Source organism: Carassius gibelio, chromosome A22 (assembly GCF_023724105.1).
Source record: "Carassius gibelio isolate Cgi1373 ecotype wild population from Czech Republic chromosome A22, carGib1.2-hapl.c, whole genome shotgun sequence".
In the NCBI taxonomy this organism is placed as follows: Eukaryota; Metazoa; Chordata; class Actinopteri; order Cypriniformes; family Cyprinidae; genus Carassius; species Carassius gibelio.
Window position 1 is genome coordinate 6,552,709 of NC_068392.1, and position 13,549 is coordinate 6,566,257.

The window sequence follows — 13,549 nt, forward strand, 5'->3', positions numbered from 1 at the left end:
GTGGAGATGTGCACTTTTTTGTGAAGAGTTGTGGTATAAGTTTAGGAGCATTTATAATGAAAGTGGGGCCCATTTTTATTTCATGTTTTTGGCTTTTATTGTATTTATGAATAATTTGCTAACATTGACAGCTTGAAAAATATATTTTCTCCCTCTTTTTCTGAAGTTATGCGCAATAAGGTTAGTAGCATTTATAATGAAAGTGAATTTCGTTGTTAAGAAATAAACGTTTATGTATAATATTATTATTATGATTGTTTAAAGAAATTCATGCTAACATAATACCACAATGTTTAATAGTTTAAAATGATTTATAAAAATACTTGAATTAATTTTTTTTAAATTGTATTTGTTATTAATTTTATATCATTGACAGTTTGAAAATCAAATTATTTTTTACTGAAGCTATACACTAAGGTTAGTAAAATTCATAATGAAAGTGGGGCTCATTTTTATTTAGTTTAATTAACAAGCTTACAACTGTTGTTTTAACTGAAAATAAAGATGCTACCCACAAGGCTCAATTTAATTCTAATAAGTGAGTTATGTAAATGGATTGGTGATCTTCAGACCCCACTAATGAGCCGATGTGATTGTTAAACCGCAGGTGTACCTCCAGCAGGCTCAAGAGCTGGTGCTGTTGGAGACCATAGTGCTGCAGACTCTCGGTAAGGGCCGACTCCATTACCAGCGTCTGGAAACACATCTGTGCTTAATGAAAGTCCACGAGTCCTGTCTAACCGCTGATTCTGTTTCAGGCTTTGAGATAACAATAGATCATCCACACACAGATGTGGTGAGATGTTCCCAGCTAGTGCGAGGTAGATGCTTCCTCCTTTTGCCTTTGGAATTTCTCCATCTCTCTTTCAATCTCTCGTCTACTGTTTAAGTCAGCATATCAGAATGATTTCTGAAGCATCATGTGACACTGAAGACGGAAGTAATGACGCTGAAAATTTAGCTTTGGAATAAATTACATTTTAAAATATATTGAAGTAGAAAAGCTATTTAAATTGTAGTAATACTTTCAAGTATTTAATGTTTAAATGCAGCCTTGGAGAGCACAAGATCCTTTCTTGTCAAAGCATAAAGAATCTTACTGACTTTGAACTTTTAAATGGTAATGTAAACTATAATGTAAATATTTGTATTTATTAATATTTTACTTCACATTTTTTGTGGTGCATACTTTGAATTTTGACTTTAGAAAGGTAAAACTTAGTTGCAAACAGAAAACAGAAGTCTATGTAAATGTTACTTTATTGTCTAATCTGACATCGTCTCTCTCTCTCTCTCGTTTGTCCCCTCAGCAAGCAAGGACTTGGCCCAGACCTCCTATTTCATGGCTACCAACAGGTTGTTACCCTGAGCCCTATTTGTTGCACTGCCATGGCACCCTATGACTTCCTATTAGGCAGGGTTCTCCTTCCTGTGTCCAACGCCCTCTCGCGCCTGGGCGGGCTGTTTGCTGGCCGGCCCGGTGCAGTGCGGTGTAATGTACGGAGGGCTTGCTGTGGGCACAGAGGGTTGAATACACAGCCTGGAGTGTAGAGGTGCTAATAGAGATATCTTGATTGAGAGTGCATAGGTCAATAACTCAATTGGTAGCCTGAATATCAGCTCAGAGTTCACAGGTGTTAACTTAGAGATTGTCACGGTAAGTACCAGAGAGTGCTTTCTTTTTCATGTTACTTTGTCTAAAGAAAAAAAATAAATTTAAAGAAAGTTCAAGTATTCATTATTTAGAATGGTAGTATTTTTTTTTCAAAGAGGTTTTTTTTCTGTCATACCCTTGGCATAACAAATTTGTAGAAGAATTTTGCTTTAAAGAGGTTTGTTGATCTAGAAAATAGAATCCTTTAAGCACCATTTAATATTTACTCAATTAAAAAAATGTTTTCCTGTATTGTGATTAATTCCTATGTATTTAATCCTTAGCTATTTAATTCAGGGACAAGCCCCCAATGCACTCTAGGTACACTATTATTATTTCTGCTCCATTTTTGGGACCAAACCTTTGTGTTAGCAATTTAGATTTTTAATCAATCAGGTGGCCTTCTCATCAGCCGACCTAATAAAACAACTCAGTTCTGATTGATTGCACTGAAGTTTTAACCTCAGAAATCAGTTCAAGCCAGTAAGACTGCTTTTGAGCCAGTTTGGTCATTAACACAGCAGGAAGATGAGTTGCTGTTAATGCCCACTTGCTGAGAGAGTGTTTTCGATTGAAAAAGGGCTAGGGATTCAGAAACCCAGCACTGGTGTTGGTTATGCTGATGCCACACTTTAAATGTTAATAGTTATTTTGAATTTTATTGACTGGATCGGTTTCATAAATCGCATACTGTTTTGTTTTACAGCTGACCAGACAAAGAACATTCTAGCAAAAACACCTGACTGGACTATGATCTTCTTTGACATGATATAATCATGATAATTACAATTAATTAAGAAAGGAAATTAATTTAGGATTTTAGGAAAGCATCTCCATCTTGTCCTCCATTTGTAATCAAGTGTTTTCTCGGTTTTCTGTCATTTCTCTTGCAGTTTGCACCTGACCACCTTCTGCCTGCAGCACAAACCCACAGTGGTGGCGTGTGTCTGTATTCATCTGGCCTGCAAGTGGTCCAATTGGGAGATTCCTGTCTCTTCAGATGGGAAACACTGGTGGGAATATGTCGACCGGTCCGTGACTTTGCAGCTGCTTGATGGTCAGTCAAACATTACTTTTATTTATTTTTTTAGGGTTACTCAAAAACGTAAAAATCTTTTACGTTAAAATCAGTTGTGGATAAAAATCTATTAAAATTCTATTCCATTAACATTGTTTATTATTAAAGGAAAAATGCTTTTAAGTTTAGTTTATTTGCAATTACTAATTTTGTTTTATTTGATAATTAAAATGATCTTTCGCGATTTGATTGCATTTCAAATTCTAAATAATTCCAGTGCTTCGAATACGTTTTTGTATATTCTGTTTTCGTAGACTTGACTCATGAGATTCTCCAGATCCTGGAAAAAACTCCAAGCAGATTAAAAAGAATCCGAAACTGGCGGGTATGTAAAAAATTAGTTTGTATGGAAAAAATACACTAAACCAAATTTAAAGAGGCATTATAGATTTTTGTGATAAACATTTTTATTGCAAGTAGTCAAGTCATAAACAAATTTTTGAGATTATTTATTTTTGTTCTCATTTCAGGCCAGTCAAGCTGCCAAGAAACCAAAACTCGACAACCAATCTTTAGACGGTTCCTTCCAGACATCCCTGAGCCAGGACACTTCATTAATGGCTAGCATGTGTGACATCAGTGGGGGGATGTATTCTGAACCATCCACCTCGTTCCCATTGGATGGGGCATCATTGTCACTCAACGGCCTGTCGAACCTGCAGAGTTCTTCTTTCAGCTTTCCTACACCAATTTCCCAGAGCGCAGATGCATTTCTTGCACTCCAGGGGGTGCAGGTGAGCAAACACGGACACGCCCCAGCACCTCTTCCCCCTCAGAAACTCACTCTAGAGAAATACCGTGAAAAACATGCGGCCGAATTAGAGCAAAGACGCAGACACGAAGAGGAGGACGGCGACCAGCATCGAAAACACGGACATTTCTCGTCCGAACCATCTACGTCAATCAGGGTGAAGTATTCCCAACAGCAGGTATCGGAGCGATCTTTGAAGAGTGGGTCGCTCAAACGACGCCACCCTTCCTCGTCTGAGAATGGTTCTGCTAGTCAAGAAGAGCTGAAAATGAAAATCAAGGTTTCATCCGAAAGTAGCGGCCACAGTAAGAGCCGTCACAGTCCACGCTCGAGCCGTGAGAAGCATCGCGAACATTCATCGCACAAAGCAGGGAGACACGATTCGTCACACTCACACGGTAGCCACCACCACCACCACCATCACCACCATTCATCCAAATCTCACCGATCTTCCAAAAGCCACTCCTCTTCCTCCTCCTCTTCCACTGTATCTGTCAATCAAACAATAGGCCACGCCCAGTTGAAGATTGACAAGAGGCTGGGGGAGGGGCAGAGTTCTGAGCCCAACGCTGCTTTAATAAATAACGGTCCACACATGGATTATGAAGACACTTTCAATATTCTTGATTCCCTATTAAATGCACACAACTTCTAAACTAGTGGAAAAAAACTGACGTTTTTATGTAAAACCTCACACAAAAAAAAACGTACGATTTTTGTTCTCTAGCTGATTTTATGCAAGAATCACTCGTCCGTTAGATTTGTCTCTCGTTTTGATTAAATCATGTTTTATCACTGAATTTAAAGAAAAAACTACAAAGTGAAGGTTGTAATAACATTTTAGTGTAAATGTAAAAACAACAATGGCATATTTACGAATTTATAACCTCGTATAGAGTCGTAGAGCTTGCTGAAGAGAGATTGCAAAATGCCTCTGGCAATTTTAACCTGTTTTAGTTGGAAAAACGCAATGTGATAAAGTGAATATTTGTATGTTCGTTCTTCATGCTTGATTCACAATGTTTTTTGTTTTTCATTAATCAAAAGGATGAAAATGGAAACGTGTGACTGTTTACAAAAGGAAGGTGCAGATATCTGTTCACTGTTATTTGTATCGATATACATTATCTTTAATTATTTCACGAATGCTCAGGTTTAGAGGTTCCTAAAGGCAAAAAAAAAACAAAAACATTAGCTGCGGTGTAACTTCTTAAAAATGCCTGTACACAGATTCCATTATATCACTTTCCATATATTGTAAATCTTAATGTACTGTAAAATTATCTATTTTATGTTGTTACCTTCTGTTAGAAAGTTGAACTAATGACATAGTCGTGCCCAGGGTCCTTTGCGTAGTAACTTCTTGACTTAAGATTTTGCCGACGTTATACTTGTAATTCGTTCTTTTTTCCCCTCTTTTTGACCCTTTACAGTAGTGGAAAGCAAAATGTCTTTTTTTTGCCGAGACAGTGGGTATTTTTTCTGTTTCGCTTCGTGTGCCGAGTGTGAACGGTCAAGATCGCATCCCAGAATTCTCAGCTGATCTGTTCATCGTGGTGTACGTCGAGCCTTAAAACTGTATGATAGAGATTTTAGCAGGCTGTGTGTTATCTGTCCCATTTCCTATGATCTCAGTATTTAAGATTTGATTTCTTCTCTCTCTCTCTCTCTCTGGCTGCTGATTCTGATTGGTTAATAAGTGGGCTGCCATTCAAAGGAACCAGCAGTCAACTTCCTAATCTCTGTCCGGAGCTCTTAAAAACAACTTTAAGAGCGTTTTGAAGGGTTTGAATGGGGATAACGCACTCTAGATGTGGCCTAGACTCCTGTTGTGCTGTTATAACCTCCTTTCACCAGATACCAAAGGTTTGTGCCTCAGTGTTTGCCCACCGGTGGAACTGTATGAAACTTTTAGGTTAACGTCTCTATTTTGTGTTATTTGGAATGCCACAGTTCTTTATTATAGTATTAGATCGGAGTCTGTATGAATGATGTTTTGGATTGTGTAATAAATATCCAAGAGAATTGCTTATCAAAATCCGGTGTTTTTTTTTTTGGTGCCTAGCTATTGTATTTTTTAGCATTCTTCCGCTATTGAATCTATTGCAGCCCATAGAACTGCTTACTGGAAAATTATGAAATTTGTTACACAAATAGAGGACAGTTTCATCATTAACCACAGCTCCAACTCAAACTTTTGAGCCATGTGATCTAGAAAGAAAATATTTTTTCCTCTGATTCCTAAGCTCAGAGTTGAATGGACACTAAAATGCTACAGGTTAAGATTTTCTTCGCAATTTTTCACAGAAAACATACTTTTTAGAACTTGTCCTAGACAGTCTGATTTCCACCAGACGAAGTTATGGAATTCAAGTTTAGAAACTTCACAAAAAAAAAAATGTCTTACAGATTTGATTGAAAGCATGCAAATATGAACATGAGGCTTTATCTCCACAATGCTTTAGCAAATTCTGACCAAACTTGGTATGCGTTGCGTTATAATAACTATGGGGGAAGTCGTGGCCTAATGGTTAAAGGGTTGGACTTCCAATCGAAAGGTTGTGAGTTCGAGTCCCGGGCCGGCAGGAATTGTGGGTGGGGGGAGTGCATGTACAGTTCTCTCTCCACCTTCAATACCACGACTTAGGTGCCCTTGAGCAAGGCATCGAACCCCCAACTGCTCCCCGGGCGCCGCAGCATAAATGGCTGCCCACTGCTCCGGGTGTGTGCTCACAGTGTGTGTGTGTGTGTTCACTGCTCTGTGTGTGTGCATTTCGGATGGGTTAAATGCAGAGCACAAATTCTGAGTATGGGTCACCATACTTGGCAGAATGTCACTTCACTTCACTTATGACCTGAAGCTACTTGCAAGGCTTATGCACAGCACCACCTTGTGGTCAGGAAATATTATTATTTTTTTATTATTTTGCTTATAACTTTTGTATGGTTTGGCCAAAAATCACAACACTGGTCTCTTTAGATTCGGTGCAGCATGCAGTGTTGAACCTTACCTAATTTCCCCATGTCAGTAATGTTGAATTTTGTTGTAAAATGCTATATTTTACAAATGAGGAGGCATATTGCTACGAAACTTGATGTGTTTTTGGCACCATGTCGTTATTGTACTCAAAAAGTTTCGTGGGCAGTGCCACCTTAAGGTCAAAGGTTATCATTAAATTTCCAAAAATGCTAATAAGGTTTGATTAAATTAGCCTATTGTAATGAAACTGAAAAAAAAAAAGATGGATTTGATGTTGATAGAAAATGTTTTTGTATAGCACCGGAACAAAGCTGAGGCATGATGCCAGATTACGTCTGAGGCTGGATCCCTGCAAAGTAGGGGTGCTCCGATCACGATTGGCCGATCGTTAATGCGCATCTCGTCAGTAAAGCCGGTTCTCTAATCAGCGGTAAATTCCATCAGGTGCGTGATTTCACATAGAGCAGCTGTTACTACACAGAGCCATTGTTAACTGAGAAGATGCGCCAATAAACGCTGAAAATGAAGTGGATTTGCGCATCTTCTCTATTAACAACGGCTCTGTGTAGTAACAACTGCTCTATGTGAAATCACGCACCTGATGGAACCCCTACTGCAAAGCTTTGATATACTGACACCATAGACAGTAAAAGAAATGGACACAGCGACCCCATTGGAACTCAATTGAGACAAGTGAAGCCCATTTTGAGCGTTTTTTTTAGAACTTCCGTTTCTGACGCCCAGACTCAAACGAAGCTTGATGACGTCAGCAACCTGTCTGCCACATGTAAATCTTCTAGTAGCTGTGCGTGCAAACTGCCATCGTTAATCTTGCAGAGACGGCGAGCTTGAGCGGGGAGTTATTGGGTGTGAGTGAGCAGGAGTAAGTATTCTGATTATTTTGTATAGTATTTTAAAATGTAACGCCAGTACGCCGTATTAAGTTAATTGCCTGCGAGCTTCTCCTCCTGTCTGTACGGTTATGCGACAGAGAGCCGAGTGGTTATGTAATCGTTAGCCTATTTTTTACAAAAACTGTTTATACGGGGCCATAATGTAACATAGAAGGTAATGGAGCCCTTTATACATTGTCGTGTATCTTTAGAAATAAATAATGGACAAACAGAGTCTTTAAACGCCTCAGATGTAAAGTAATCGCTGTCAAAGTGACGCCAAAATGAATGGGATGTCAATGGGATGCTAATGCAAGTGAAGTTCTGCTACAAGATGGCGGCACGCAGCCAACTTCAACTTCCGGTCGACTTCCTTGCCGCCTGACTGACACCAAACTTTGTTTTTGCCATTGTCACCTCATATTGACCATACCACATCAATTTAGCTACAGTGCCACCTATTGGTCAAAAGTGACAAGTCATTAAATCATATTACTAGTGGTTGTGTTTGATTTTTCATTTTGTCTAATATAACCTTAAAGTGGCTTCAGTTACTACAGTTGGTCTAATGCTTGCAGCCTTGCTTGCTTCTGAAGTGCTTTACCTCTTAATTGCTTGCAGCTATATTATTACTATTTTAATGGATGGAATTTTTTTTTTCTTTTTAAAAACTACTTAAGTTTTTCCATCTTTATGATACATAGATTAAATGGTTTAATACCAAATTTCTTCTTTAAAAAAAAAAAAAAAACTGGTTGCGTAAAAAATGTTGCTCATTCAAAAAAACTGCAGGTTTTGTTCGTCTACGCAAGCCTTATGCTTAGTTGCTTACACTTGCACAGCTCCCTATGAACAACATTTTGAAGATCAGCATATCTGCTGAAACACTGCAGTCCCAGTAAAACAGCACGGGTAAATCATGATGTCATATCCTGCCAGCTTTCTTCGTCCCAAACCACAAATGGGGCTCAAAACTGACACGTTTAAACTGCAATATAAGCATGCAAGCTTTTGCTGAGGTTAGCGATTAGTACATGAATTGCTTTTTTTGAATACTACACATTTTGGAAATGGTGAAGGTCAGTTTTTCATACATCGAGAAAACATGCATACTACACAAATAGGATTCTATTCCATATTCCATTTTGAAAATATTCATTGTGAATTTAGTAGCAGAACCAGTACAGTTCCTCTCTTGACCACCAGATGGTGGTCTTGAGTCGCATGTTTCCAGCATCCTGCGATTCAGATAAATGTGGTCTGATCACACCAGCACAGACATCAAAAATCCATCTTGTTCCCATGAGACGCAGATCTGTTTTATGAAGAATGTCAGTGTTTTTTTTTTACGTAGAGTCGTTTGAACATGGCGGGCTGGTCTTTGGTAATAAACCAGGTGTTTTGACACACCATCTTCTGTTAGCATCTGCTTCTAACCTCAAAATGTAATTTTCTTAATATTACACACTCATAACTCACTCCTCCTGAAGGGCAAGTGCTGCCTGTATGCTTATTAGCTTAACTGAGAAAAGTTTGGCTTCTAAAGAGGTCAGTTGTACTTGGAGAATGCTAACCATTGGCTGCTAGGATTTGACTGAATTTTGAAAAAAAATAACATAACACGTTATTAGCTAATCTTCCCCACCAACAAAGTTAATTATATTAGCACAAAAAAAAACAACATTCAGACTATCTAGTTTTCTTTATGATAACACTGATTGGTGATTTGTTAACAATAAGGCAAGGAACATTTATTATTGATAAATCAAAGGCTTGTGGGTTTTAAAATCTGCCGAAAAGATAATTGTTAATATGAAAACTTTTAAGAAAACATTAAGACTCTAGTTTTCCTTACGATGATGAATTCAACACTAGACCAAACTGTTACTTTTAAATCAAAGTATTGTGGCTTTTAAATACATTTATGAACATTTATGTGAATTGTGCACAAGACTAGGAGCCTTTATTATAAAAATATCATTAGTAAGTGTTCACACCAAGGGAGAGAACTACTTATTGTTATTGCTATTTATTGTTTAACTATAATGATAACTATATTGGTGTCCACACCGACAGACGATAACGCTTTGTGCTAGTTGCAGTTGTTGTCTGCTACTTTAAGTATGCTCAGGCTGGTTAAAGTCGGTGGATATTGTTTTTTTTAATCGTTCATTAGCTGGAAAAAGTCTATCTAAAAGTTATTCCAATAATATCGTTCTACTCTGTCGTTATCATTATAGTGATGTGAACTTATTCTCATAGTACCATTATTAAAGCTATATAGTTTAATTTAAGGTTATCGTCCTTAATGTGAATGATCCTTTATTCTGTGTGTATTAGCTACATGCTAATGCTAACACGCCACCTAAAATGTTGACAGTCAGTTACAACCCCCCCCCATAAAAACAGCGAAAAGATCAACAAATCATCTTTTGCTTAAACTTTCTTGCAATCAAACACTAGAAAGAAATGTTCCTCCTCCTACTACCACCTGCTACTGATTATCAAGTAACAAATAGTTTAGTCGTTTCTCATAAAGAGTTTTTGGTTGTTGATGTGTAAAAAAACAAGACAAAGTGCTGTAATATCCTCCTTCTAACTTCCTGTTCGTAATCATTTCAAATGTCGAAAAAAAGGAAACTGCACTTGTAGCCATTTGATTGGCTCTTTTAGTCAACTGGCAAATTATAGGCCCATTTCAAATCTTCCATTTATGTCTAAAACTTTTGAAAAAGTCGTGTCTGCTCAATTGTGCTCCTTCCTGCAAAAAAATAAAAAAGATCTTTATGAATATTTTCAGTCATGTTTCAGGCCCCACCATAGCACAGAAACTGCACTTGTTAAAATTACAAATGACTTGCTTCTTGCGTCAGATCAATGATGCATCTCATTGCTAGTTTTACTTGATCTTAGTGTTGCGTTCGACACCATAGATCATGACATACTCATGGATCGATTACAAACCTATACAGGTATTTAAGGAGAGGCTTTAAGATGGTTTTTCCCTACCTGTCTGATCGCTACCATTTTGTTTATTTAAATGGAGAGTCATCTCATTTATCACCAGTAAAATATGGAGTGCCACAAGGATCTGTCCTAGGTCCTCTGCTATTTTCAATATACAAGATGTTACTAATTGGACCAAAAAAGTCAGAAATCAGGGTGTTACAGTCAGAAATCTGGGTGTTATATTAGACCGCAACTTGTCTTTTGAAAACCATATTTCCCATGTTACAAAAACAGCATTCTTACATCTTAGAAACATTACCAAGCTACAAAATATGTTACCTGTTCCTGATGCAGAAAATCTAGTTCATGCATTCATGACCTCTAGACTGGACTATTGTAATGCACTTCTAGGTGGTTTTCCTGCATCTTCAAGAAACAAGCTACAGGTAGTCAAAAATGAAGCAGCTAGAGTCCTTACCAGGTCAAGAAAATATGATCATATTACCCCAATTTTACAGTCCCTTCACTGGTTACCTATTAAGTTCCTTATCAGTTACAAATTATTATTCACCTTTAAGGCCCTCAATGGTTTAGCTCCTTAAATCTAGATTAAAAACACATCACTTTCACCCAGTATTCAAATAATGCAATAACACAAATAAACTTGAATTGAACATGAATTAAGAAGGTAAGAAAAGTTCATTTGAATTTCATGTAATCTCAAATCCTTTCCTTTTCTCATTTCCTTCCGTCCTGGCCTTTTCCCTCTCACCTTTCCTCCCTTTCTTGTGGATGAACTGAGATTGGGATATTTCAGTACTATATTGAGCTGTCAAGGTGCCTTGAATGAGACGGGAATGATGTATGTGTGTGTGGTAGTGCTGGACAACTTACTCAGCTCTGATTATGTTCATAAAACCCTCTGCAGCTAGATTTTGACTGACAGCTCCATTGAAATCGGTTTCTTGTGTTCTTCCTAATGGAAGGCAGGGTAGAAAATTGAACGTCTTTCTCTTCTTCTGTCATACCGAGGCCGTGTTTTCGCGGTTCCTGACCTTAAGTACTCTTAAATTGCGTTACATGGCAATTTAAAACCATTTATGTCAATTCCGAGGTCTAAAAACTAGTTTTGATATGTAACAAGACAAGTACAGCGGCATTTCAGACTGCAGAAGGAAACAAATTATTACTCCGTCTTTGGAAATAAAACGTAAATACGTCACTGTTCCGTCTCCGCCAGAGAAGAATGATAAATTTCGCACATTGCATCACGTGACAGAACGGCTTGTCGAGGAACGCGTTGTTGTTCATCATTTGAGCCGTTTCTCTAAAATAAGAATCTATATTGAGTTTCGACGCAGTTGGATCCACGGCCGTCGGTTTTCTCATCTGTCTTTCTTGGAAACCTTTTCGTGTAGCTTTCCTCTTGAGAGTTGAAGTTTTCAAGCGGAGTTTTGTTTAGGAATGAGGTTTGGGATAATCTTCACAATCTTGGTGGTTTTCTTGCCCCGGCGATGCGGAAAAGGGCGAGTTGGAGGGTAGAAATCAGATTTGTGTGAAAACGCAGCCTCTCCGTGGACGCTGATTTAATCAAAGCATTGCTCTGGGACCTGCTGAGCTCATATTTAACCAGTATATTAGAGCCAATATGCTGATCTGAGCTCAGTTTTCTCTGTTTGTCCCTGCTGACAGGTTGAAAACTATTCCGGATCTGCACTCCCACTCAATAATTTTTTTTCGGCTCTCTGATAGGATTTACCATCGTAACAGTAGTTTCTGCCAAAATATCAAAATTATTGAAGCTACTGACACTGTTACCTCAAACACAAGTCTCATTACTGCAACAGTTAAACAGATAAATACAAGCAAAAGAATAATTTATAAAAAAATATATTTATACATCAAGTTTTATTGGCATACATTTTTATTTATTTAAAATAATACAAATACATTTTTTTCTTTATATAAATATTTACTGTTTTAAATGTTACTAATTAAAAATGATGCATCCATACATAAACATCCATGCAAAAACAGCATTTAAATCGTAAAATATCTATAAATCAATGCAAAAAAATAAAAAATAAAATTAGAAATGACTTTTTAGAGGGAAAAAAATTATTAAAAATCAATTATTAGGTTTTTTTTGTTTTGTTTTGTTTGTTTTTTAAATTTGTACTTTTACATAAGGTGTTACTTAAAACATTTATACACCATTGTGGTAATTTTTATGCTGATGCTACAGTATTTAATTAAAAAAATGATAAAATTCATATATTTTACAGCTTTAAAAGCATGTTAAAAAACGTTTTGCATTTAAAGGATTTAAAAGCAATTAAATTGCAAAATACGTAAGTGTAACTCTAAAGGAATCATTTTAGAGTATTTTAAAACAAAAACATTATATATATATATGCACACACAACTTTTTTAAAGGAAAAAATTCAGGAAAAAAAAGGAAAAATTGGGGGTGGTGTTGGCGCAGTGGATAAGACACATGCCTTTGGTGTGAGAGACCCGGGTTCAAATCCACTGTGAGGCAACAATGTGTCCCTGAGCAAGACACTTAACCCCTAGTTGCTCCAGAGGCGTGCGACCTCTGACATATATAGCAATTGTAATTAAAAAAAATGCGTCAGGTAAATGTTAAAACATCATTCACCATCTAATTTTATTCCTTTGATTTTTGTGGTGAAATATGATCAGTACAAAGTGACGTGACATTCAGCCAAGTATGGTGACCCATACTCAGAATTTTTGCTCTGCATTTAACCCATCCGAAGTACGTACGTATGCGCACGCACACACACACACACACACACACACACACACACACACACACACACACACACACAATTCCGGCCGGCCCCAGACACGAACTCACAACATTTCGATTGCAAGTCCGACTCTCTAACCATTACGCCACGACTTCCCACAAAATGTTGCTGTACAAAGTTAACCCATGCAGACACATATACAAATTAAATTAAATTACTTACACATGGCCAGCTGGGCAAATCAGGTACAGATTCACACACAAATGCAGCTTGTGTTCATAACACATGAAGTGATTCAAAAACAATCAATCACAATGACTCTTAACACATCAGTTCACAACTTGTTAGTCTGGAGCCGGCGGTTGAGTGATATACTGGCGGTTCCCCAGACCTGCGCTGTCGTTCAGACACAGATTGGTAGTAATGGCTTGTAGATTGTGTGTGGTGGGCCAGGTAATGATTTCTAT

At 37.5% G+C, this 13,549-nt stretch overlaps 1 protein-coding gene across 1 annotated transcript in view; it reads left to right on the forward strand.

The window, feature by feature from the left end:
- LOC127943130 (cyclin-T2) overlaps positions 1–5,521 on the forward strand; it is a 7,231-nt gene extending 1,710 nt beyond the window's left edge. The window contains exons 4-9 of the mRNA XM_052539325.1: positions 608–668; positions 759–821; positions 1,311–1,356; positions 2,548–2,711; positions 2,987–3,057; positions 3,203–5,521. Coding sequence (XP_052395285.1) covers positions 608–668; positions 759–821; positions 1,311–1,356; positions 2,548–2,711; positions 2,987–3,057; positions 3,203–4,138 — 1,341 coding nt within the window. The 3' untranslated portion in view covers positions 4,139–5,521. The remainder of the gene's footprint in view (positions 1–607; positions 669–758; positions 822–1,310; positions 1,357–2,547; positions 2,712–2,986; positions 3,058–3,202) is intronic.
- Positions 5,522–13,549: the final 8,028 nt, after the last annotated feature.